We start from the raw sequence: 24,572 nt of genomic DNA, 5'->3' as shown, positions 1-24,572 counted from the left end.
TACCCTTCAGCAATATACTGAGTGACCGCGTCCAGGGAGCTCCATTAACTGCCAACACTACACCAGAACCCCTTCTCAGAACCACCGAGACAGTCACCCAGTGCTACCACCATGTCGTGTGCGTGTGTGTGCCGGCATGCGTGTGTGTGCATGCATGTGTGCATGTGCGTGTGTGCATGTGTGCGTGTGAGCGCACACGTGTGCACGCACATGTGCATGCATGTGTGCATGTGAGCACGTACGTGTGTGCACATGTGCAAGTGTGTGCATGTGTGCGTGTGAGCACATACGTGTGCATGTGCATGTGTGTGCATGTGAGCATGTACATGTGTGCGCGCACGTGCAAGCATGTGTGTGGGTGTGCATGCGTGTGCAGGAGTGCAGGAGTGTATGCGTGTGTGTGTGCACTTGCGTGCGTGTGTGAGCACGGGTGCATGTGTGCAGGCATGTGTGTGCGTGTGTGCGTGCATGCGTGCATGTGCACAGGTCTCCTGGCCCCTCCTGGACAGCGGGGCTGCCTTCTTCATCAGGACACCTCCTGGTGCCTTGCGTAGTACCCAGCACGTGGTGGGGGCTTTACCGATACTGAAGGTTCAGCTGGCCACTGCCCGCAGACCCGAGGCTGAAAACGAGGTGCTCTGCTCCGGATCCCCACCCTGCTCTGGAGGACCCGAGTGAGGACAGGATTCCGGCCAGCAGAGAGATGGCAGAGTCCAGGTGTGAGGACCCGGGAGACACCATGAATGTGGGGCCAGCCCCAGTCCCAGGCAAGGGCAGTGGAGAGTGGATGAGGGGTGTCTGAGGGCGCCCAGTGAGACCGCAGCGGAGGCAGGAGTGGGGCCCCTGATGCCCAGGCCACTCCTCTGTCCCAGACTGGCCTCCATGCCCAGAACCATCTGCCCCAACCCTGGAGCCGGTTACAGCCCAGACCCACATCCAAGGGTTCGTTCATCTAGAAGAAAGGGGCGTTCTGGCTCCCTGAGAGTAACCACGTAAGTCATAGGAAGACGATCAAATCTCAAAGAATGTGTCCATCAGAAGGGAGCTTCCCGGCACTAAGGGCACAGGGCAGACTGCTCCCTTCTCAGATGGGTGGACGCCCCGCTGGTGCCGGAAGGCCCCTCGTCACCAGTGTGGCACCGTCCCCAGCAGCCTGTCCCCCGGAGGTCTGGGAGGTCGGACCCACTCAAAATTTCCCTGAAAGTTGAGCTGTCGCTAACCTTTCCGTGTCAACATGTGTGCTTGTCCCATTTCTCTTTCACTGAGCCGAGAACAGAGCTGGGATCTGCCCGCATCTGCTTCTTTACAACATTTGCCTTCTTTTACCGTTTTATCTATTAATCCGTTTGCACTATCCCATCCCCCGCACTGCCCCACGGCATTCTTTCTAAGCACGGATCACGCCATTTCAGTCCCCTTTCCCAGTCATGCAACCTCGCACCCCGCCACCACACTGTCACCTCGAGGGACAAACACAAGCTTCCAGAATAACAGTGTGGATGTCCTTCGGACACGGCCTGCCTTCCTCTCCACACACTCTCTCATTGGGGTAGCTTTCCCTGCAAGGTGCAGAAAACTCAACTTACATGTGTTTAAATAGAACTAACCTTGTGGTCTCCCTAACTAGAATCCAGAGTGGGGAGGCTCCAGGGCTGCTCAGGTTAGGGGTTCACAGCATCGCCGAGGGCCGATGGCCTTGCTCTGCTTTCCTCCTTGGCGCAAGGTGGCTGCAGTGGCTCCGTGTGTCTCCACCTCCCACACCAATAGCAAAGGCAAAGCTGGTCCTGGGTGAGCTTCCCCTGTATTCCGTGGGCCAGGACCAGCGGACAGGGGAAACCGGCACGAGGAATGGAGAGGAACCATGATTGTTTATACCAGCCACGCTTCCCGGAGTCCCAGGGCTCATCCCAGCCCTCTTGTCCCTTTGCAACACTCCCCACCCTGACAGGCTTTCATGATTGCTGCTCATCCGGTCATTCAGCCACTCACTGAGCAGGTGGAGGTGCCAGGCTGGGGGACCCGGCAGTGAGCGGACACACACGGTGCTGCCTTCATGTTGTTCCATTTCTATGACAGTACTTCACATGCTGGTTATATTTTGTGGCATATATGACATTAGGTACCTCTCTGAGCCTCAGTTTCTTCATGTATAAAAAGTGGGTAATAGCCCTGGCTGGTTTGGCTCAGCAGTTAGAGCGTCAGCCTGTGGTCAGGAGAGACCCGGATTCGGTTCTCGCTAAAGGCATGTGCCTCGGTTGCAGTTTGTCCCCGGCCCTGGTTGGTCATGCGGGTGGCAGCCACTCGATGTGTCCCTTTCACGTCGATGTTTCTCTCTTTCTCTCCCTCCCTCCCATTCTATCTGAACAAAATATTGAAAAAAATGCCCTTGGGTGAGGACAAAAAAAAAAAAAGTGGGTAATAATGTCCACGTTATTGTGGCAAAATTTAGAGATAATGTACATATGGCACCCAGGATGTGCCCAGTTCCAAGTTGATGCCCAAGAAATGGTAACTCTTTTTTTTCCCTTTATTGATTTTAGAGGAGAGGAAGGGAGAGGGAGAGAGAGATAGAAACATCAATGAGCGAGACCATCAATTGGCCGCTTCCTGCATGCACCCCACTGGGGATTGGGCCCACAATATGAGTATGTGCCCCAACCAGGAATCAACCTGGTGACCTCTTGGTACTGGGTCGACGCTCAATCACTGAGCCACACTAACCAGGCAAGAAATGGTAACTCTTTAGATGAGGGGTGATTTTCTTGTCTGTGATCTACTTCAACAGTCTGGAATGATACTTTCTTTATCTTTTTTTGTTAATCCTCATGAGAGGATTTTTTTCACTTTTTTTTTTTTTTTTTTTTTTTTTGAGATAGAGTGGAAAGGAGGAAGGGAGAGAGAGAGAGAAACATGGATGTGAGCGAGACACATTGATTGGTTGCTTTCCGCATGACCCCAACCCAGCCTGGGAATTGAACCTGCAACTCTGATATATATCCTTGACCAGGGACTGAACCCAAGACCCTTTGGTCCGCAGGCCGATGCTCTAATTGCTGAGCCAAGCTGGCCAGAGCTGGAATAATATTTTCAAATGCATGAAATAAAATGCATGGATAAGATGGTTATCAAAATATTTGAAAATAGCCCTGGCCAGTTTGGCTCAGCGGTTAGAGCGTCGGCCTGCAGTCCGGAGAGACCCGGGTTCGGTTCCCGCTAAGGGCACGTACTTCGGTTGCAGTTTGTCCCCGGCCCTGGTTGGTCGTGCGGGTGGCAGCCACTCGATGTGTCCCTTCACGTCGATGTTTCTCTCTCTCTCTCCCTTCCTCTCTCTCCCTCCCACTCTATCTGTACAAAAAATGGAAAAATATCCTCGGGTGAGGATAAAAAAATATATATATATTTGAAAATATAAGAGGATATAGTCCATATTGCTAAATAACAGTGTAGAGTCAGATCTAATATTATTTCAAAGTAGCGAGGATGGTTCACGATAGTTCAAGAGACCTACAGCTGCGACAGCACCGGGCACATGTCTGCGCCCCCGTGGCTGGCCACCGCCCGGTGCTGCGGTGTCAACGGCTTTGTTGCCAGCATTTATATTTCAAGGAAGTGACACTTTTCAGATACAGATAAGAAAAGTAAAAATGCAGTTTTTCCTAGGCGAGTCTCAATTCCACCCCACCCCCACCCCAATTCTATCCATGGACCCTTTGGGAGTTAACAGATCGAAAATTTACAACCTGCCCCTCGGGTTGGGGCAGAGACATCTATTTTCCCCAGGTCCTAAAAGCAGTATCCAGTAAGCTCTCCATTCCTGGAAGACCTCAGAAGGGTGTGTGTGTTCTCATCGTCTGATACATATCAGAAAGCTGTACACACACGGGGAGGTACACACAGGGAGGTGCCCACGGGCCTTCGCTGCGGACCCTGGAGCCTGGAGGGCTGAGGCAAGCTCCCCCCACTCGTGGCTGTGGCTGTGTGTGTCCAATCTCGCTCCTGCTCCAAGCCGCAGGAAGCTCCACCCAAAACGCAGTGGCTGATCCCCTAAAAGGTCCCCAGGATTCCTGTCCTCGGGCCAGGCCTGTGAGGGTGGCCTGAGGGTGACGACGGGAGGTACCGCCTGCAAAGTGCGCGGCCAGAGTTCTAAGCGGCCAGGTGAGCGGTGTGACCTCGGCGGGGCGGCCTTCCTCTCTGAGCTTGTGCACCTATGGAACGCAGGGGTGGGGGACAGGTTTGTCAGACGGGGCTCCAGGCACGCACTCGTGGTGTTTAAGCATTTTCAATGAATGGTGAATATCTCTGCGTGTGTGTGATTTCACTGGACAATTTTTCTTTTTAAAAAGACATTCTGGCTCTTCTGTCTGGACACCTTCCAACGAAGTCATATGTTTCAGTGGCTGCATCTGCATCAGTGTCTACAAACCACAATTTCATCTCGACTGTCACCAGCCAGGCGAGGCCGACTGGACGATGAGCTGGTGCCAGTCAAGGCCATGTGACATCACCGTGTGCTGCGCTGGGGACGTTTCCCTGGTTAGGGCACAGAAGGGGTGGGGGAGCGCCGCTGTTCCACGGCGGACAAGTGCCCAAGGAGCAAGGACAGCAGACTCGGGCCTTGGGGATGAGGTGATACGGAGGTCTGCGGGCAGCGTGGATGTATCCACGAGACGACGCTGAGTTTCGTCGATCGTGTCCGTCGCCCTGCGTGGCAGTTACCCGCATAAGGAGCAGAGGTAGTCTGTTTGCCCGTGTTGGAGCTGCATCACTACATGTTGGAGCTGCATCACTACAAAGCAGAAAAGTTACTTAAAACAACATTGGAAGCAAATGTGATTTTTTTTTTTTTACTTTAAAAAACAGAGCTCCCAATATTAAATCTGAGAAACAAGGAACTAAAAGATAGCTGGGGGTTGAGCACTCTGGGGCTCTAATCCCCAGAGAACAGTCAGCCCAGCACCCTGGGGGTCAGAGGGTGGGGATGTTGGGTGTGCTCTGCTGCCCTCTGCTGGCCGCGGGAAGCATTGGCGGGCTCATCGCCGGGAGAGGTCTGAAGGTCGCATTTGCCCACAGGTGGTGGGACACAAGGGAGGTGGGGCTGTTACAACCCCAAGTGACCTTTATCTGCAGAAACGTTGTACACAGCTGGGCCCTGACCATTCTCAACCCTTAAGACCCAAACTGAATCAGTTTTACTAGCAAGTGTTGTTCCTGCTTGTGGCCGAGGCCTGGATAAGACACCTTGGAAGGAAGACAGTGATCCAAGCAAGTGATGAGATGACAGGGAGGCCCCAGGAATGACACTCTTGGGTCCCACTAGCGCCCACACCATAGGGAGGTTTCTGGGGTTCCCTGGGCTGGAAAGACTGAGCACTGCCCCAGTCCTCGGCTTTGTACCTGTTACGGGACCTTGTCCTGAGCACGCACCCAGAGGACAGGAGCCGTCCCCACCTGCACAGACCCCTCTGCTGTGACAGGAGGGCCCGCATCTCCAGGGTTTATGAAACCACACCGTGGAGAAAACTGGAGGATCCGACTGCACCCAGCAGACCCTGGGGACCCAGGGCCCTCTGCCCCCACCGCCCTCTCTCGCCCAGTCAGCGCTCCTGCGCAGGGTCTGCCTCAACCAGCCACTCACAGGGCCTCACTCAGTGACAGGCAACCTGTCAGCCAATCACTACTCTGCAGGTCAGCCCTGGGTGGGGTGGGCAGGGGGCCAAAGGAGGGCTTCCTGGGCCCTGGCATTCAAAAACCAGCTCCCCAAGTCCTGGAGCGACCCCAGGGGTTGTCACAAGCGTTTCCCCTTCTCTGTAAGTCGACTCCGGTCACATCTTCCCCTGCTTTTTACATGTGTCTCTTGGTATCTAACATGGTGCCCAGCACTGATAGCAAATCCCCCTGGGTCCTCAGCGTCGGCACTCAGCCGGCACCCAGGTGGTGGGATCCAAGGCCCGCCAAGGGGAGACCTGGGAAGAAGGTTTTCTGGGTAGAGGAAGGACAGCGAGAAGTCGGTGCTCCTCCCCTTCCAGGAGGTGAGGCCCAGCCCTCTCTGCGTTGCTCCCTTTGTTTATCTGGGGACACAGAAAACGCAGTCTCCCTGGTTCGTCCGCTGCAGTCTGAGTCTTCTGGTGGGGCCGGCCAGGCCCAGCCTCCTCCGGCAGCTGGACTCCCACAGAAGGACGCTGCCTCCACCCCCCACGCTGACACCCACTGCACGTGGCAGACCCCTGCTCCCTGCCATCCCAGCGAGGAGCCAGCTCCGGTGAGGGCCGGAGCCACAGCAAAGCTCCCCTCAGAGGTGCCAGCCCTGTGCCCCCTCCCAGAGCATCTGGTCTGCCCCTCCACCTTCAGAGGCGGCCGGCTCCCTGTCTCGCCTGCAGGCCGATGTGAAGCGATCCTGGAGGCCATCTGCCCCCAAACCCAAAGCACCGCTCCTGGTCCAGCCGAGTCTGAGCTCGGGACCCTACACCCACCTCATGTCTCTCCTGCACCACTTACCGGCTGGGTGGCCTCGGGCAAAGTATTCAACCTCTCTGAGTTTCATTTCTCATCTCTAGAACGGAGATCCTGACAGTACTGTTCAGTGTCCTGGTGAGGGTGGAGGGAGTCGAGGCCAGGAGCGTGCTTTTCCAAGGGCTCAGCACATCATCGGTGCCCAGCGGGCGGCAGAGCCCCCGTGACTCACCCGGGACGCCCAGCCCCCCACGGCGCTCACGCGCTGCTGCCCGAGGGCTCGGAGGGGCGGCTGCCCTGCGCAGAGCGGCCCAGCTCGGAGCCACCGGAGCTCTGTCTCCTGGGAAGAGGCAGTCTCGCTGGCAAGGTAAGACTAATTCTCAAAGCAATTAGTGAAAAACACAAGACAGCTTAAAAGTACTACATTGTTTGGTGCAGATATAATTGTGGTAATAAGAAGAATCATTTGTATGGCATTTCAGCATTTACCTGGCCCTTGGAAATGCATTGATTGCAGTCTTCCCTCGCCACTTCGCGCTGCGACTTTGGCGGCTTCACTCTATCGCGGTTTTTAAAAAATTAGTATAATATATAGTATATGGTATATAGTATATAGTATAGCGTATAGTATAGTACAGCATATAGTATAGTATAGTGTATAGAATAGAATAGTATAGTGTATAGAATAGTATAGTATAGTGTATAGTATAGTATAACATAGTATATGGTATAGTGTAGTATAGTATAGTATATAGTATAGTATTTGAAAAAGCCGCGATAGAGTGACGCCGCGAACATGGAAGCGCGAAGTGGGAGGGACGACTGTGCATAAAGAAAGAATCCTACTTCGCGGAAATTCACTGATCGCGGTAGAGTCTGGAACTGATTCACCGCGATAAACCAGGGCCGACTGTGTCTCGTCGGATCCTGAAAACAAGCCAGCAGGTGGGCGCGTCATTAGCAGGGGGGAAACTGAGGCTCGCAGAGCCAGACGGCTGCAGTAGCACCACAGGCGAGTGAGTGGCCCAGGGGGACTGCCACCCGGCTGGCCTCGTGGGGTACCAGGCCTCTTCCTTCTCCCGCTAGTGGGGTGTGCGCCTCGTGTGTGTTTGCAGCGCTGGGCGCTGCTCCCGCCTTCTCCCTCCTGCCCTAGCCCCAGGGCCCCGCGGCCAGAACACCCAGCGTTCATGCTTCATGTCCATTTGTGCTGTGTCCAATGGCTCTGTGCTGGGCCCCTGTCACGGGTGCGGTGGCCTCTCAGAGCTACTCTGCCTCTGAACCATGCAGAGGATTCTGTGACCCCCGTGACCCCACAGTGTCCTCCCAGGCCCTTGGAAACATGGAGCAGGAGCCACAGTGGCCTGGGGCCCGGCCGGTCACAGGGGCCCAGAAGGCAGGGCTACAGCAGCCGAGGGCCTCCCCCGGTGTATCCACAGAAGGGCCGCGGCCGGGGTAAGGCCGAGTGGCAGACCGCAGTGAGCGTGGCCAGATGCCCATGACGTGGTCATGGAAACTGCACCGTGGGGTTGAAGCCCCAGCCTCTCTGCGCCCTCATGGTGCCGCCCTGGCAGGGTCTCTCAGCTCCTCTGACCTCCTGTGTGTGCAGGTCCTTGTACTGGATGCCATGTTGCCCAGTAAGAGGGTGGCCTCTGGACTGTCCCTTCCATCCCGGGCACCATGGGATGCGGGGCTGGCATGTTCGGGTGTGGGGATGGCATGCAGCCAGGGCGACCAACTGCCTTAGACCTCGGGCAGAGGAAGGGGCTGTAGAGGCCACACAGCCACTGGGTGTTTTCGGAGACCCTGCGTCGCAGCAACAGCGGCCTCTAGTGGCCCCAAACCTCCCTGCGCCGGGTGCCGCCTCCCCGCCTCCCAGAGGGTTCCCAGCGTCCGGGAGCGAGGAGGCTGGTGCTGATTCACGTATTAGTGTCTGTGTCAAATAGCCCTCAATCCACACAGGCCTTGGATCTGGCGACACAACCGAGCCCACAGCTACCGCAGCGTTCGGGGGCACACGGAGCCCAGGCTGCAGCGCTGTCCCCCGGAAACACCGCGTGAGCCACACGCACAGCTTTAACTGTCCTTGAAAACGAAGCCGACGACGGTGATCGGATCATCTACTTTATTGCCCCGAAACTCCAAAATAAGTTCCCGAACATGTAATCAATGAAAATTATTGATGAGATGGTTTAGTTTCTTGAAGTTCAGCATGTATTTTACAGCTGCGGCGCGTCTCGCTGTCCGTTCAGGGCCCGGCTATGCGGCCGGGAACGCAGGTCTGCATCTCGCTTCGTGCAAGTTACCGCTGGGGAGGCAGGTGCGCGCGCCGCGCTCCCCACCGCGCACACTCGTGTTCCGGTAACTCACTGAAGTAATAGTTCCGAAATTTAAATGTAAATTAAATAAAATGTATACTGTTCACAGTTCACGTGCTCACTGTCCGCGTGGCGGGCGGCGCCAAAGGGCCCTGAAGGGCGGGCCATGGCCAGGGGGCCAGGGATGCCCGGGAGCCAGACGCCGACGCGGCGCAAGGAACCTTCGTGAACAAAGTCCTGGTGGTGGAACAGGGTCCCCGCAGCCCAGCCCAGGACAGAGCCTGAGGGCCGGGCCGCTCTGTGGCGCCCAGTGCAGGCTGGGAGGCGTGGGGGCATGTCACGTTTTCAGAGAAGAATGACTTGATTTCTTGGGGCACTGTGATGACGACGGTCCCCACGGAGGCGTCAGTGAGGGAGTCACTGTCTCTTGCTGTTAGGACACCCGCTCTGGCTTAATGAAGCAGGTGAAGAAAGACGCGAACAGCAGGGCGCTCGGGCTCAGTCTGCACCTTGACGAGCACCGTCCCTCCGGGCCTGCACCTGGCGACCCCACGACCCGACGCTGCCCACCGCCGCCCGCGCACTGCGCGCTCCTGCCCTCAGCGCCGCCGCTGGGAGGCAGCGCACCGGCACCGCCATCGGCCCGTCCTCTGCCCAGGCCACGCTCCGGCGCCATCACACCGCACGTGCGTCCTAGGGACTCCGACGTCCATCAGGGCGAAGCCTCTGACCAGCAGGCCAGCACCTCTGGATACACAGGCGCAGACTCCGGGAGCCCCAGGCCTGTGCTGACCGAGTGCGCAGCCCCCACCTGCTCAAGTCTGGGGTCCTAGACCCTGGAGCCAGGGCCAACTCTGTGCCCAGGGCTCCTCATTTCAGGCCCTGAGACTCCCGCGTAGCAGTGATGCCCCTGCGCTGTCCAGGAGTGGGCTGCACCGCCCGGCCATGCTCACCCTGCCGTGGTGCTGAGGCCCCACCCCACCAGACCCACTGAGCACCTCCTGAGCAGCTTACATCAGCTCTCACCAAGGCGAAGGTGCTCAAGGAGCTCAGAGGTCCCCCACCCAGGGTCTGGAGCCCAGAGGAAGCCAACTGCAGCCTGGCTACTGTGGGGCATTCAGGAGGTGACGCCCCTCCGCCGGCCCATGTCCTCGATTGTGCTCCGAAGCATCTGCACCCAGTCGTCACTCTTCCGCATCGGGGTACAGCGTGTCTCCTTCCTCTCCAGGGCCAAGATGTCCTCGGGCGGTTCTGGGGTCAGCCCGGCAGCCAGGACAGCTTCTGGGAACTTGGCTGCAGAGGCGGGGGCCAGGCAGCACCGGGCAGGGCTGCGGGGTGCAGCAGGTGGAGGCACAGGTACAGCAGGAGAAGGGGAGGGGGAGAAGCAGGAACAGGGAAGGTTCGGGGCAGCATGAGGCATGGAGAAGTAGAGAGACAGGTGTACGAGCACGGAGGAGGAGAGAGGCAGGCGCACGAGGACGGAGGAGGAGAGAGACAGGCGCAGAGGACGGAGGAGGAGACAGGCGCATGAGGATGGAGGAGGAGGAGAGAGACAGGCGTACGAGGACGGCGGAGGAGGAGAGAGACAGGCGCACGAGGATGGAGGAGGAGGAGAGAGACAGGCGCATGAGGACGGAGGAGGAGAGAGACAGGCGCATGAGGACGCATGAGGACGGAGGAGGAGAGAGGCGCATGAGGACGGAGGAGGAGAGAGACAGGCGTACGAGGATGGAGGAGGAGGAGAGAGACAGGCGCATGAGGACGGAGGAGGAGAGAGACAGGCATACGAGGAAGGAGGAGGAGAGAGACAGGTGTATGAAGATGGCCGAGCACGTTGCTGCTTCCTGTTGGTGGCCCAGCTCCACCACCACCTCCCACGTGGGCCATCACGGGTACCTATCATACACTCTCTACTGGGACCAGGGTTTTTGGGGTGCAGTTCTACAGAGCACCCACCAGGCTCATTACAGCCATGGGATCACATTCCTGTCTCCCTGCTTGGAGAAGAGGGCCCCCGAAAGCCAAAGGGTGCCCCCAGGGCCCAGGGGCTCACGCCGTACCTGGACGCCTCCCTGTGCATCTGCTGGTAGTGGTAGCTCACGGCCACGGCCGAGTGAGGGCACAGCAGGTACCGGTTCTCTTCCCAGCAGCGGGCCATGGTCTGGGTGATGGCCGCGTCCCCCACGGACTCCGACGTCATTGCCGCTGAAAGCTGTGGGCGCGGGGCCAGAGCGGTGCCGATCAGGGTGGGGGCAGCAGGGAGAAAGTTGACCCGAAGCCCACTGATAACACAAGACCGATTCCGACGGAATGGCTTCGGGTCAGCTCGGAGGGAACCCCTCCCACATTTGCAGGTGTAAATGGACCCACTCGGGAAATGACTTTCAGGTCAATAAATTCAGTCAGGATTTGGCTCATGAATCAGCAAATATAGAGTCTGGTTCAACAACCTCAAAGACACAGAAGGCTGAGGGCACCCAAACATTCCCAGTGCCGTGTCACGGTGCACCTCTTCCTGGGCAGGGGCGCCGCCCCCGGCGTGCCCACGCGGCCCCCGGCGTCCCAACCAGCCCCCGGCGTGCCCACCCAGCTCCCGTCCTGCCCACCCAGCCCCCGGCGTGCCCACCCAGCTCATGCAGCAGCCCCCAGGACACCTCCCACTGTCTGCAGACAGAGACACTCCCTTCTTGGTCCCTCCGGGGTAGACAGCTTCTGGGATCTCTCTGAATGTTCACTGTGTGCCTACGATGTGCCAAACCCCTGCATCCACTCAATGGTCACACAGACCAGAGGGTGTTTGTTACATGCTGCTGGTGTAGCCGCCGGGCCCTGCAGGGCTCACGATGACTTATGTCGCGACCTCCAGCACCCAGCACAACCCTGGCTCGGAGGGTGCACAGAAGGAACGCACGAACGATGCATGAGTGCCATCATGGCACACGCAGGGTCTTCTGTGTGCACAGGGAGGGGGCAAACGGGGGACACGTGTGTTCCTGGAGCCCTCATTCGCCCGAGGAGGAAGAGGTGGGTCAGAACAAGCCATGGCCCAGTGAGCTGGCCTGTGCTTGTGTCATGGCCTGACTGTGTGTCTCCCGATTTCAGACGTGGAAAGTCCCAGTGTGAGGGTGCTCGGAGGTGGGCCCGTGGGAGGGATTCAGGTCACGAGTGCGGAGCCCTCGTGATGGGATTAGTGTCTCTACAAGAGGAGGCCGGAGAACTGACCACATCTCTCCTGTGTGAGGATTCAAGAAGGTGCCCTGTGCTACCTGCAGAGCCGCCCCTGCCGGCACCGACCTCAGACTCCAGCTGTGGTCAGACAGGAATCCGCTGGGTTTAGAAGCCACCCCGTTGGGGGTACTTTGCAGCAGCAGCACAGACTGACTGAGACAGGTGACATCGAAAGCAGCCCAGTTTCCCGAGGAGACGGAACTCCACTCTGCTGTGTGCTGGCTACGCCCAGAGACCTGTATCTGGTTCTGGGACCAACCTTCAGGATGGACACTGACCAAACGTATGTCATGTAAACACAGCGACAGGAACCGGGAAGGCTTTGTGGCAAACAAAGACCCTGTTGAATGTGGGAACCAGACTGCCCACCGTGTGCAAGCCAGGAGGGGCAGCGTCTACCTCGACAGAAAGACCCGCGGAACGGTTAGCTGTGAGCTGTGCGGTCCTGGGCCCTGAGGCAGACAGAGTCCGGACGACCACTGGGCAGGAGCGTGGTGGAGAAAATTCAATGCAACTTCAACATATCAAATCCTATTTTCTTTACATAAACACGTGACCGTCACCGGGCGGCGTTGCAATGAAAGCAGTCCCTCCCACTGAGATCCTATAGAAGGTCACCCCCTTCCAACAAACAAGAGCTAACAGGACAATGGTCTCAGCACACTGGATGGACGAAGTGACTTCCAGTCGTTGCTATTACTGGAAATCAATAACAAAAAAATCTAAAATAATAATAGTTACTCTGTCAAGCCCTCTATTGCCTGGTAGCATTCAAAGTCCTTCATGAGAATTATTTGACTTAACTCTTCAACAAGGATATGACACAGGCATTCTTATTACTCCCATTGTACAGATGAGAAAATCAAGGCACTGAGTTTAAGAAATGGTCCCAGGCCTCGTGTTGGCTTCGAGCTGAGCCCTTTCTGACTCTAAGCCTGTACTCTCTACTGCCTCCCCTCATTCAATAAACCTGTCAGTATAAACCAGCTGCAAAAGTTCCAGGCTCAGCCCGGCCAGTGTGGCTCAGTGGACTGAGCATCATCCCATGGACAGAGGTCCCAGTTCAATTCCAGGCCAGGGCACATGACCGGGTTGCAGGCTGGATCCCCAGTAGGGGGCGTGCAGGAGGCAGCCAATCGATGTTTCTCTCTCTCTCCTGTCTTCTCTCTAAAAAAGAAAAAAAAAAAATCAATAAAAACATATTAAAAAGTATCTTTAAAAAGTTCCAGGCTCAGAGCAGGTGCTCAAACAGCAGGTGTCTCCATCCCTTGAACACATGTTTACACCCCAAGTCTGGCTGTGTCTCGGGGCTGCACCTTCCCTTTCTCTGGGGCTTGTGGGCAGTGACTGACCTTGCTTTGCAGCTCCTTGGGGAGACTCACACCCCCGGTCCTTTCGAACTGCTCCATGAGGGCTCTTGTCATCTGGCTGTCGGAGCCGGACAGCAGCCAGAAAATCCTCTCCATGTTGTAGGGCACCTGTAAGCCGGGCGCCGGGGAGGGGCACTCTGACCTCAGCCGTCTGCCCCCACCCCACACCCACCGCGCACCTCCCGCAGCTCCCACCTGAATGTCCATGGCTGACGCCAAGGTGGGGTGGACGGTCTCAGACAGAGAGAAGTCCCCTCGCTGGACGGCCCTGTGGATGACGTCATTGCGGTTCACCGCCGCCACCAGGCGGATGGGCAGGCCCATCTTCTGAGCTATGCACCCCGCTGAGGACAAGAGAGAACAGCGGCTTCTCAGGCTAGACACTGAGAGCACAGGCGACAAGAGAAAAAACTAACTGGATCTCATCGAAATTCAGAAACTTTTGTGATTTTTGAATTTTTTGTGCTTCATAGGACACTATCAAGAAACTGAAAGGCAACCCACAAAATGGGAAAAACTGTTTGCAAGCCATACATCTGGATAAGAAATGTATATCCAGACTATAGAAAAGCTTGTACAACCCAGCAATAAAAATACATGGAGCATCAGCCAGGTGGCCAGAGGGTGTCAGGGCTAACCCATCACCCTTCCCACGGCAGGGGGCCAACGCACCCCTGGGGCGCTGGGGCAGGTTTCAGGGTCTTCTGCACAGTTCCCATCACCTGCAGGCAAACGGCACTGAAAGGTCGGGGACCACGGCTGTTTTTCTGGAAAGCCCCCCCCCCCCCGCCCGGGTCTCCTTACCTGCCAGGTTGCCAGCGGCCCCGGTGGGCACGACCACCTCCACGGGGGGCAGCAGGGGCCCATCCAGGGACGGCGCACACCGGAAGTAAGCGAAGAAGTGGTGTGCCATCTGGACCAGGACACGCGCCCAGTTGATGGAGTTCAGACTCATCAGGTTGTGCTTGCGGACGAAAGCCTCATCGGCAAACAGGGCCTTGATCGGCTGGTCCAGCTCGTCACTGTTCCCCTCCACTGTCGGGCGAGGGAGGGCGGCTATCAGGGCGCGAACCCCGGCAGCCATCACTGCCCACCGGGCCCCCCGGCAGCCTGTCCAGCCGGCACCTTGGCTCGGCCTGGTTTCTCTCCTCGGACGTGCTCGGCCTGCCTTTCTACACTCGGCATTAAGCTCCAAGAGAATAGAAACTATGTCTGTCGTGTTCCTGCGGCCACATTTCCGATGTTTCCACCATTATATGACTAAGACATAAAATAACAACCTGCTAGGACACGGGAGAGAATCCCAATGGGGGTCCCGCGCCAGCCCCCCACTCGCTGGGAGGAAGGACCGGTTTATGGGCAGTGAGGGACAGGCTGACCGTCCGAGAGTCGGGAGAGTCACTGTCCCTCATGTAGGTCCTGGGTGGGTGTTCTGCTCTCTGCTCCCACCGGCAGGTAAGCCACGAGGACTTCTCCCCGAGCTGAGTATGTCAAGTTTAATTTAGGGATGCGTTACTGGGGGAGTTTATGAGTGAATTGGCTACTACTCCAAGTTGAATTCTCCAACCCAACTCAGTCAGCAACTAAGCCAATATTGATCTCGCACCTGAAACTGGGTCCATTTCTCCTTCGGATCCTAACCTGAAGGACTCTGGGAGAAGTGCCACAGCGTGCGCTGAGGTCATCGCCCTGTGTGCCCATCCCCGGGCGACAGCAGGGCGGTCTGGGACGAGGCGGGCACATCGGAATGCCTGCTGGGGTTCTCTGCTTGTCAGAGCACCACAGGCATAGAGACCGGAAGGCCTCCGGAATGGGCCTCAGGGCTGGGGAAGCGGAACAGAGGACGCAAAGACCTGGGTCCCTGAAGGTACTGCCGAGTCACCGAATCAGCCCATCGGGAGACCCCGACCCTGGACTTCCAGTTATGGAACCTGGAACACCTCGTTCAAGCTGCCGGAGCTGGATTTCCTGTCGCTTCCAGCCAACACCACTCCAGACAACCCTGCGCCTGCCGGTCACTCTGCTTGAGGACCAGCTCTGAGGACCGCCTCCGGTGGGACACGGAGCTGCTGGCTCCCCGCAGGGTCCCGCACATAGCGATCCGGGTGACCAGCCTCCTGCCTGAGCTCACCGTCTAAGAGAAACTCATAGTCCCCGTTCCTGAACCAACACACATCTTCCTGGAGACCAAACCAGAAGATTCCAGAAAGGAAAGGAAGACCTTGAATGGTGATGTCTAGAAACAAAAACCAATTTGAAGTCTGCTGTCTTACTCGTTTAAAGCTCCAAAGATGCACAGAACAGAAAGGCCCCCTGGCTCCCGTGGGAACGCGGTTCTGACACACGGCTCATCGCCACCCCGGCTCTGCCGCTAGCTACAGAGGGCACTACCCCCCCGTCGCGGTCGGGAGTCAGGCTGCCAGGCCCCCCTCAGGGAGGGCCTTCCAACGGAGCATGAAGGTGGGGGGGGACAGAGCTGCGAGAGCTGCTCTTGCTTGGACTGTAGGAAGAGAGGGTCCTAGTTCTGCAGCGCGCAGCTGTGGCGCTCGGGGGACCACAGGGGCCCTGGGGAACCTGGACCTTGTGCATTGTGATCTCGCCATGACGGCGTGCAAGTGCAGCCAAACATGGGTGATCGCGGAGCCAAACGTGTGAGGCGTGGCCAGCACCTGCGTTCGCGGGGCCCGCCCCGGCGTGGAGGGGTGTGCACTTGCTAGGGGAGCCCGCCCTGGGGTGGAGGGGTGTGCACCTGCGTTCGCGGAGCCCGCCCCAGCGTGGAGGGGTGTGCACTTGCTAGGGGAGCCCGCCCTGGGGTGGAGGGGTGTGCACTTGCTAGGGGAGCCCGCCCTGGGGTGGAGGGGTGTGCACTTGCTGGGGGAGCCCGCCCCGGCGTGGAGGTGTGTGCACTTGCTAGGGGAGCCTGCCCTGGGGTGGAGGGGTGTGCACTTGCTCTTGGGCAAACAGACAAAGGACAGTCACACTACTCCAGTGGGCACGGTTGGTTTCCGCTGCTCTTTTGCTTCTTAAAACTTGGAGTTTTATCAAAACATCCTTCATGGGATGTAAGGAGGTCAGGCCAGCTGGAGAAGGACACCGTCTGCCACATTGGACCTCCTGCCAGCCAAGGGACAGACTAGGCCAGGGCGCCTGGACAGCCTGCCCAGGGCCACGGCACATACAGCCTCACCAAGACCCCGTTGTGGGGAGACCCGCAGTCTTGTGGGGTACGAGACATGGAAATACAAGCTCACCCCCTTTCTCCACCCCATCTCCACAGAGGTGAAATCCAGTGGGAACAGAGGGCCTGACACTCAGGGAGATGACTGGCCTTTCTCCACGTGTAGTTGGTGGCGTGCTCAGGAGCGGAGCCTCCCGTGGCGAGTGTGCCGAGCAGCCGCCTGCTCTGACCGCTCAGACCCGCTAGCCAGGCGCGGGGCAGGCACCCCATGCTGCACAGGGGGCACGAGCTGGGGACCGCAATGACACACTCGTTTAAAATAGTATTTAACATGTTTTTGCCCTCTGAATTTCAGTGCCTGGGCGGGGAGGAAAACCCTGTCACTGGCTTGGGTGTGGCTCTGGGTCGTTGGCTGTGCGCACTGGCCGGCTGGACGGCCAGGAGGGGTGTTCTCTGGGGTGTGCCATTAAACCCACACTTCCAGCTGGCCTGTAAGCACTGGCTTATGTACTGACACCTCCAGTAGCTGATGAGACTGTGTAGCCAAGAACCTGCCCAGAGCTAAGCCAGGGCATATCACCAACCTCGAAAGAGGACTGTCCGAGGGCGGGAGGGAGAGTGGGGAGGATGGCCAGAGGTCAGAGCTGGTTCTGCCCCAGCCCACGTCCCTGTGCCATGGTGCCCGGGCGGCCCCGTCCCAGCCCACGTCCCTGTGCAGCCACGCCCCGGAGGCCCCGTCCCAGCCCACGTCCCTGTGCCATGGTGCCCGGGCGGCCCCGTCCCAGCCCACGTCCCTGTGCCATGGTGCCCGGGAGGCCCCGTCCCAGCCCACGTCCCTGTGCCATGGTGCCCGGGCGGCCCCGTCCCAGCCCACGTCCCTGTGCCATGGTGCCCGGGAGGCCCCGTCCCAGCCCACGTCCCTGTGCCATGGGGCCCGGGCGGCCCCGTCCCAGCCCACGTCCCTGTGCCATGGTGCCCGGGAGGCCCCGTCCCAGCCCACGTCCCTGTGCCATGGTGCCCGGGCGGCCCCGTCCCAGCCCACGTCCCTGTGCCATGGTGCCCGGGCGGCCCCGTCCCAGCCCACGTCCCTGTGCCATGGTGCCCGGGCGGCCCCGTCCCAGCCCACGTCCCTGTGCCATGGTGCCCGGGCGGCCCCGTCCCAGCCCACGTCCCTGTGCCATGGTGCCCGGGAGGCCCCGTCCCAGCCCACGTCCCTGTGCCATGGTGCCCGGGCGGCCCCGTCTCAGCCCACGTCCCTGTGCCATGGTGCCCGGGAGGCCCCGTCCCAGCCCACGTCCCTGTGCCATGGTGCCCGGGCGGCCCCGTCCCAGCCCACGTCCCTGTGCCATGGTGCCCGGGCGGCCCCGTCCCAGCCCACGTCCCTGTGCCAGGGGGCCCGGGCGGCCCCGTCCCAGCCCACGTCCCTGTGCCATGGTGCCCGGGAGGCCCCGTCCCAGCCCACGTCCCTGTGCCATGGTGCCCGGGCGGCCCCGTCCCAGCCCACATCCCTGTGCCATGGTGCCCCAGCGGCCCCGTCCCAGCCCACATCCCTGTGCAGCCACGCCCGGGCGGCCCCTTCCCAGCACTCGCCTCCAAACACGCGGACGTTCTCCCCCTGCGCGGTCGTCATCTGCAGCTCCTGAATCTTCGTGCAGTGACCCTGAGGCAGCAGAACGACGATGTCCACACTCTCTGTCCCCTGGACGCTCTCGATGGCCGCGCTCCCTGTGTCCCCAGAAGTTCCTGGACCGGAAGAGAAAGGTCCTCCCCTTAGAACAAGGGATGTAAAAAGGGAAAAAATGGTCCCTTAAGCCCTGTTGCCAAATGAGGTGATATCTACTATCAAACACTTGGAGGGAAGAAACCTACCACTTAACCTGGGGTCCAGGGACCACCAAGAGATCCGTGGATAGAATTCAGGGGTCTGTGAATTGGGAACCACAACATCCTATATAGTTTATGTATTTAAAAACCTTATTCGGCCGGCCAGTGTGTCTCAGTGGTTGAGCACCGACCCTGCACCAAGAGGTCACCGGATCAATTCCTGGTCGGGGCACATGCCCAGACTGTGGGCCCGATCCCCAGTGAGGGGTATGCAGGAGGCGGCCAGTTGATGTTTTCTCTCATCAACGTTTCTATCTCTCTCTCCCTCTCCCTTCCTCTGTCTCTAAAAATAAAAAACAAAACTAATAGAGAAAAAAAAATCTTATTTGGAGAGGGCTCCATAGCCTCCACCATTAGGTCAGGGGACGGTGACACAGGAAAGGCTCACTCCGGGGCATGGGGCATGGGGCATGGGGCATGGGGCGGGCGGCCGGCAGGGGCCCTCGGGGGCTCATGCGCACTCCCAGGACGCGCACCTACGACCACGGTGACATGCGTCCCCCTCTTCTCCAGGAAGTACTGCAGGAACTGTGCGGTGCAGCACAGGGACAGGTCCTTGAAGGCGTAGGTGACCCCGTGCCACAGCTCCAGCACGTTCAGCCCGTTCCTCAGCCGGGACAAAGGCACCACGTCGCGGTGGCGGAACCTGCTGAAGGCCCGCTGGACCAGACCTGTGGGCACAGGGCCACGGGCACTATTACGTCTTCCCTCCAGCTGCCTGTCTCTCTACACTTATGAATCTGAAGTTGTTATCTCTGCTACAAGATAAAAAGAGAATTTTTATCCTAAATGATACCATCCATGAATACAACTGTATAATCCTAGGGGAAGTCCGGAAAGACAGCCAAACTCTTGACAGGGTCCTCACAGCGCCCCCCAGAGAGCAGAGACTGCATGACTTTCGTTGTTAAATTATAAACATCGTCATCATCTGGGTTTCTGTGAGATGTATTCTATTCCAACAGAGCATTCAGTTAAGTTACATGACAAACAAGTCGATGTCTCATCTCTTGTCGTGTTTCTGCCTAAAGACAGGCTGCCGTGTGTTTGCTGCGTCACCAACTCTGACACCTGTGAGCCAGAACTCTGGGAGGCTGTATGTACAACCCCACCTGAGGCAGGCAGTCCACACAGTACCTCTCAGACTGTACCTGGTAAACCGACCACCTGGGACCTTAAAATGCAGACCCTGGCCCTGGCTGGTTTGGCTCAGCGGTTAGAGCGTCTGCCTCTGGTCCTGAGAGACCCGGGTTCAGTTCCCGCTAAGGGCATGTACCTCGGTTGCAGTTTGTCCCCGGCCCTGGTTGGTCGTGTGGGTGGCAGCCACTCGATGCGTCCCTTTCACGTCGATGTCTCTCTCTCTCTCTCTTCCTCTCTCTCCCTCCCACTCTACCTGAACAAAAAATAAAAAAATGTCCTTGGGTGAGGATTTAAAAAAAAAAATGCAGACCGTGGTTCGGCAGGTCTGAGAGAACCTGGGAACGCTGATAAGTGTCCAGGCAATGCCCTCAGTGCTGGTCAGACCGCCTTCTGAGTGGCCCTCTTCCCCTCCCAGCCCCAAACTCTCAGCACTAGGTGTGGATGTCATAAACCTGGGCCAGAGCAGCAACACCGCCATCATGTGGACACTTGATAGCAGTGCAGGGTTCCCAGGCTCACCCAGCCCTCCAGGCCCAGAATGTTCATCTAAACGAGGTCCCTGGGGGAATCCACAGCACATTACGGTGTGCGACCAGCAGGTCCGGGACACCCTCAGAGCCCCTCCTGGGTTACCATTCGAGGTAATAATACAGCAGTCTGAGGGTCTGTGGGCCTTATATGCAAGAAAGGAAAAGCCCAACATTCAAGCTGCTAGTCTTGAAAAAAGTGCTTTAAAAATAAACTAAAGAAGCCCTGGCCTCCGTTGCTCAGTGGTTAGAGCACCAGCCCCACGCACTGGAAGGTCACGGGTTTGATTCCCAGTCAAGGGCACATACCAGGTTGCAGGTTTGATCCCCAGCCCGACAGGGCTCCTGCGGAAGGCAACCATGTTTCTGTCTCACATCAACGTTTCTCTCTCTCTCTCCTTCTCTCCTGCTCCCCCTTCCCACTCTGTCTAAAAAGAAATCAGTGGACTCCTGGCCGGTTTGGCTCAGCGGTTAGTGCGTCGCCCATGGACCAATGAGTCACGGGTTCGATGTCGGTCAAGGGCACGTACCTCCGCTGGGATTCGTCCGGCCCTGGCTGGGGTCCTGCGGGAGGCAGCCACTCAGTGTGTCTCTCTCACATTGATGTTTCTCTCTCTCTCTCTTTCTCTCCCGCCCTCCCACTCTATCTGAACAAAAATGGAAAAATGTCCACGGGTGAGGATTAGAAACAATAGAATAAAGGCCACAGTTCTCTGCAGCTCATTCCGGCTGGCAGGGGGCTGGGCATTTCCGGTTCTGGAAGTCCAGTCTGACCGAACACTGCCCTGTGGGAACCGTGGCTAAGTATCTCCCGGGGGAAGTGACAGATTCCAGCTCTGCGGGGCTAGGCCGGCGGGGGGAGGGTGGAAGTGGGGGAGGTGCTCACCTTCTAAGTCATCTCTGGGGATGAGCTCGGGGCCGATGAAGAGGGTGCACAGCTCGGTCACCAGGCCGGGGTAGGAGAGCGCGCTCCACTGCCGCAGGGTCCCCTCGCCCAGCCGTGGGAGCTCCTCGGGCATGAAGAGGCCCCCGTTGGGCGCATAGCCCGCGAAGAGGGCCCCCTCAAAGTCCACGCGTGGGGCCGTCCCCCTGGTGCTGACGTACCACATGCTCCCGGAGGCCTGCAGGGGAACAGTCCGGAGGCTCCAGGTCTCCCCTGCACCCCCGGCCCAGCGGGTGTCCGCAGCCGCTCTGCTAGCGCTTGGGCCAGCACTCATGGGGTAAGCGTTCCGGAACCGAACTCGGGGTAAGCGTTCCAGAACCGAACTCGGGGTAAGCGTTCCAGAACCGAACTCGGGGTAAGCGTTCCAGAACCGAACTCGGGGTAAGCGTTCCAGAACCGAACTCGGGGGCGCGCCCCAGTCCCAGGCCAGCTTCACCCGGGACCGAGCCCGTCACCAACCCTCCCATCAAAATGAGGCCACTCCATGACTTACTACCCGGAGAGGGCAGAGCAGGCCGGGAAAGGCAGGTGGGCCTCACCTTGGGCAAGAGCCCGTGGGCGGGAAAGATCACAGCAAGACGAGCAACTGCCGTGTGACTTCCCCTTTGATAAGCGAGGACTACTGCACTTAGCCACGCACCCCTTTGAGAGATTTTGTGCCCACTTCTCTCCAAATTAACCACCTTCAGCGGTTATTTAGCCATGTTGCCTGGAACCCAGAGGTTCTCAACTCCGGGGGTGTGTTGGAATCAACCTGGTCGACTACGTTAGATCTCTGAATGACAGGCTCCTCGCGTGGGCTCTGTGCCACCAGGGTGAAGAAGAGGGTGACCGACTCATCCAGGCTTCCTGGGACGTTCTTAATTTTCAAACAGGAAGTCCTATGTCGCAGTTAACGCCCGAGTACGGGGTGAACTAGGGCAGTTGGTCGTCCTGGTTGAAAGCAGCGCCCTGCCCCTCACCCTAACCCTGGAAGAGCAGCTGCAGGTGCTGACCAGCTGGCCCTGTGGACGGTCTTCACCGGGGCAGCGGGGGGGAGTCCAGGGGCACCGCAGGCCTCACGTTGGTCGCAATGCCGCATCAGTTGGGTTCCCAGGTGCCAGGGCCAGAGGGAATCCCTGCCCTGTGGGGGGGCAAAGCCACTTGAAGTGTCCCAGCTACAAGAAAAGGTAGGAGCCAGCATGGGCCCGGAGGACTCTGGTTTTCTAGTTGCCGGTCTGACACCTCTAAGTCCTGGGCGAGTCCTCCGAGGGCTGCTGTGTGGAACCCCCTTGACATGGCACCTGGCTCCTGGGAATCCAACTGACATGGCAGTGTGACGAGAGTGAGCCTGAGGTGCCCGGGACCCTCTCGCCCACCGTCAGAGACCGCAGTCCACGGGGCCAGCTAGCCGTGGCCAAAAGCACGAAGGGCAGCACTTTCAACTGCTCTTCTAGGAGGCGGCTGAGCGGCAGGGCCCAGTTTTCAAATACAAATGCATCCAATTTAGAGACAGAGACAAATTTAATAATCCAATCGTGACTCTTTTGAAAGTGAAAATGGATACTATTAATTAAGCCAGGGCAATGGGTATGAGCACGAACTGTCTCAGGCAGACTAGGGCACACGTACAGGGGTGCACGTCAAAGAAACGAAAGCAGACGAACTCCAGAAGTCAGCTGCAGCAGGGGAGCAAGAGGGCCCCGTGTTTCACAAACAGAACGGGGAAGGCCCTGGGCCAGCAGGACCTCCACGGAGGGCTGGGCTTTCTGTAACTCTGCGGCAGGTGTTACAATCAATGCTAACTGCCCAGACCCTGGAGTGTAACGAGACAGAGATCCTGCCTGGCCACTTCACAGGACAAGAGGCCATTGAACTGCCAAAGAAGCTGCCCCGGGGCAGAGGGCAAGGGCGGGGACAGGCAGGGCTGTAGGGACAGACTGACTACATCACACCTTGGCCACCAGGCTCTGTTTTCTGAAGGATGTGGACAAATGCCCAGGCTCTGCACATGTCAGTGTGAGGAGCGCACAGGGGGCCACCTTCGCCTGGGACAGACTGCCCCTGTCTGTCCAGTGACCCCAGGGGGCAGCTCTCAGGCCACACGGAGAATAGGCATCCCTGGGCTGAGTCAGATAAACCAAGCAGAGAAGCCCAGGAGTAGAAGGAGCTGCCACAGGAGGTGATGAAGTTGAGGAATAAATCCAGCAACTTTGTTGCACTGTTGTGTGCAGGCTCCAAGCACCCGATCCGGGGACTGGACTGTGACCTCTGAAATATGATACTGTCATTTACCCCGTGACTCCAGAGGACAGACAGGTCCGGGAGCCGTCGGGGAGGGCTCTGAGAGGTGGGAGATTTTTCTAGACGGGGTGGAGCAGGGCGGAGACTTGGCCCCCAGCAGAACCCCTCGCACTGCGGCCTACCGACCACAGGCCCCAGGGTGCTTCTGCCTCCAGGGCTCCGCGCACCGTCCTCGGCCCTCGGCTGGCCAGGCCCTGGGCCGGGGGGAGGGGGAGGGTTGAGGTCCGCAGGGCAGGGCTGCCCCGTCTCTGTAACCCCGCAGAAACCCTGCAGAGGGTGCAAAGCCCGAAACCGCCCAGGTTCCAACAAATTGCGGCCCCAAGGAGAGATTCGTCATAGAAAGGGGCGGGAGCGACACGTCACGCTTACGTAAGGGTTGAGACCTCAACAAGTTCGTTCAGGGGCTCAGAACCGCCGACCGACCGGCCACCGCGATCCGCAGGGAGGGGACCGGGAGGGGCCCTGGGCGCAGGGGAGCTAGTCCCTGGGGTGCCGGCCGGCGGGCGCGTGCTCTGGTCACCGCCGCCCTGGAGCAGGGACCCAACCCCGCCCCGTGGGACCGCGGTCTGTCCTGCAGGTCGCGCGCGGTTACCGGTCCAGGTGCTGCGGGCTGCGGGGCGGCTCCGGGTGCGCCCTGCGCTGGGCCTGGGCTCTGCGCTCGGCCTCGGGTCCCGGCTCCTGCTTGGCTTCCGGTTGCAGGACCAGAAGGGCAGAAGGGCAGGGAGGGGGTGGCGGGGTGGGGTGGGGGGTAAGGGCGGGGCCAGGGCAGGGGGAGGGGAAGGAGGAAGGCGGGGCACAGAGGAGGGAGCCGGAGGGACGATGAGGCGAGTACAATCCTTTACCCCTCAGGCCTCTGCAAGGCACTTTGCTTAGTGCTCTATTCCGTGTCTCTCTCTTCACTGCAGCCCCGAAGCCCCACACCCCCTGGTTCTCTGGCTTAGAGAACGGAGGGCGAGGTGGGGAAGAGAAAGGACCTTGTCTTTGGGTTCATCCTCGCACCTGCAAAGTCAGAGGCGGGACAAACTCCTCGTTTGTCACAGTGGGGCTGGTAGTCAGGGCCCAGGACGCAGGGGACAGACGGGGCTTCAGCCAGAGTGTTTCCTAGGAAACGTGGACAAAGGCGGCCACATGCTACCCTGACCGGCTCAGGGGAGGCCTTCGAGGGGCCTTGCAGACTCAGGCCTGCAGTAACCACAAAGGAGGGTTTAAAATTAAAAACGTTTGAACTAGAAACAGTTATGGCCGGTAGTCATG

At 58.6% G+C, this 24,572-nt stretch overlaps 1 protein-coding gene across 1 annotated transcript; it reads right to left on the bottom strand.

Moving 5' to 3' along the window:
* Positions 1-8,496: 8,496 nt before the first annotated feature.
* THNSL2 (threonine synthase like 2) lies at positions 8,497-23,962 on the bottom strand. Its single transcript, XM_036257296.1, has 9 exons — positions 23,911-23,962; positions 20,979-21,213; positions 18,902-19,096; positions 18,132-18,284; positions 14,168-14,398; positions 13,559-13,707; positions 13,346-13,471; positions 10,826-10,977; positions 8,497-10,093 (listed from the first exon to the last, which is right to left on the bottom strand). The coding sequence occupies exons 2-9, from the start codon at positions 21,199-21,201 to the stop codon at positions 9,883-9,885; spliced, it is 1,440 nt and encodes a 479-aa protein (XP_036113189.1). The 5' UTR covers positions 21,202-21,213; positions 23,911-23,962; the 3' UTR covers positions 8,497-9,882.
* Positions 23,963-24,572: the final 610 nt, after the last annotated feature.

The sequence above is a fragment of the Molossus molossus genome, unplaced genomic scaffold (genome assembly GCF_014108415.1).
Source record: "Molossus molossus isolate mMolMol1 unplaced genomic scaffold, mMolMol1.p scaffold_m16_p_12, whole genome shotgun sequence".
NCBI classification, from domain to species: Eukaryota; Metazoa; Chordata; class Mammalia; order Chiroptera; family Molossidae; genus Molossus; species Molossus molossus.
This window is presented reverse-complemented; position numbering and strand designations above follow the sequence as displayed.

What these genes read in the sequence shown, in the direction of transcription:
- THNSL2 (XM_036257296.1), bottom strand. Translation starts at nt 21,201, where the DNA reads ATGTGGTACGTCAGCACCAGGGGGACGGCCCCACGCGTGGACTTTGAG. An exon ending in GCATGTCACCGTGGTCGTAG is followed by an intron (nt 18,285 to 18,901) that starts GTGCGCGTCCTG and finishes CTTCCGGTCCAG; the next exon opens with GAACTTCTGGGGACACAGGG. An exon ending in ATGCACAGGGAGGCGTCCAG is followed by an intron (nt 10,094 to 10,825) that starts GTACGGCGTGAG and finishes TGCACCCCGCAG; the next exon opens with CCCTGCCCGGTGCTGCCTGG.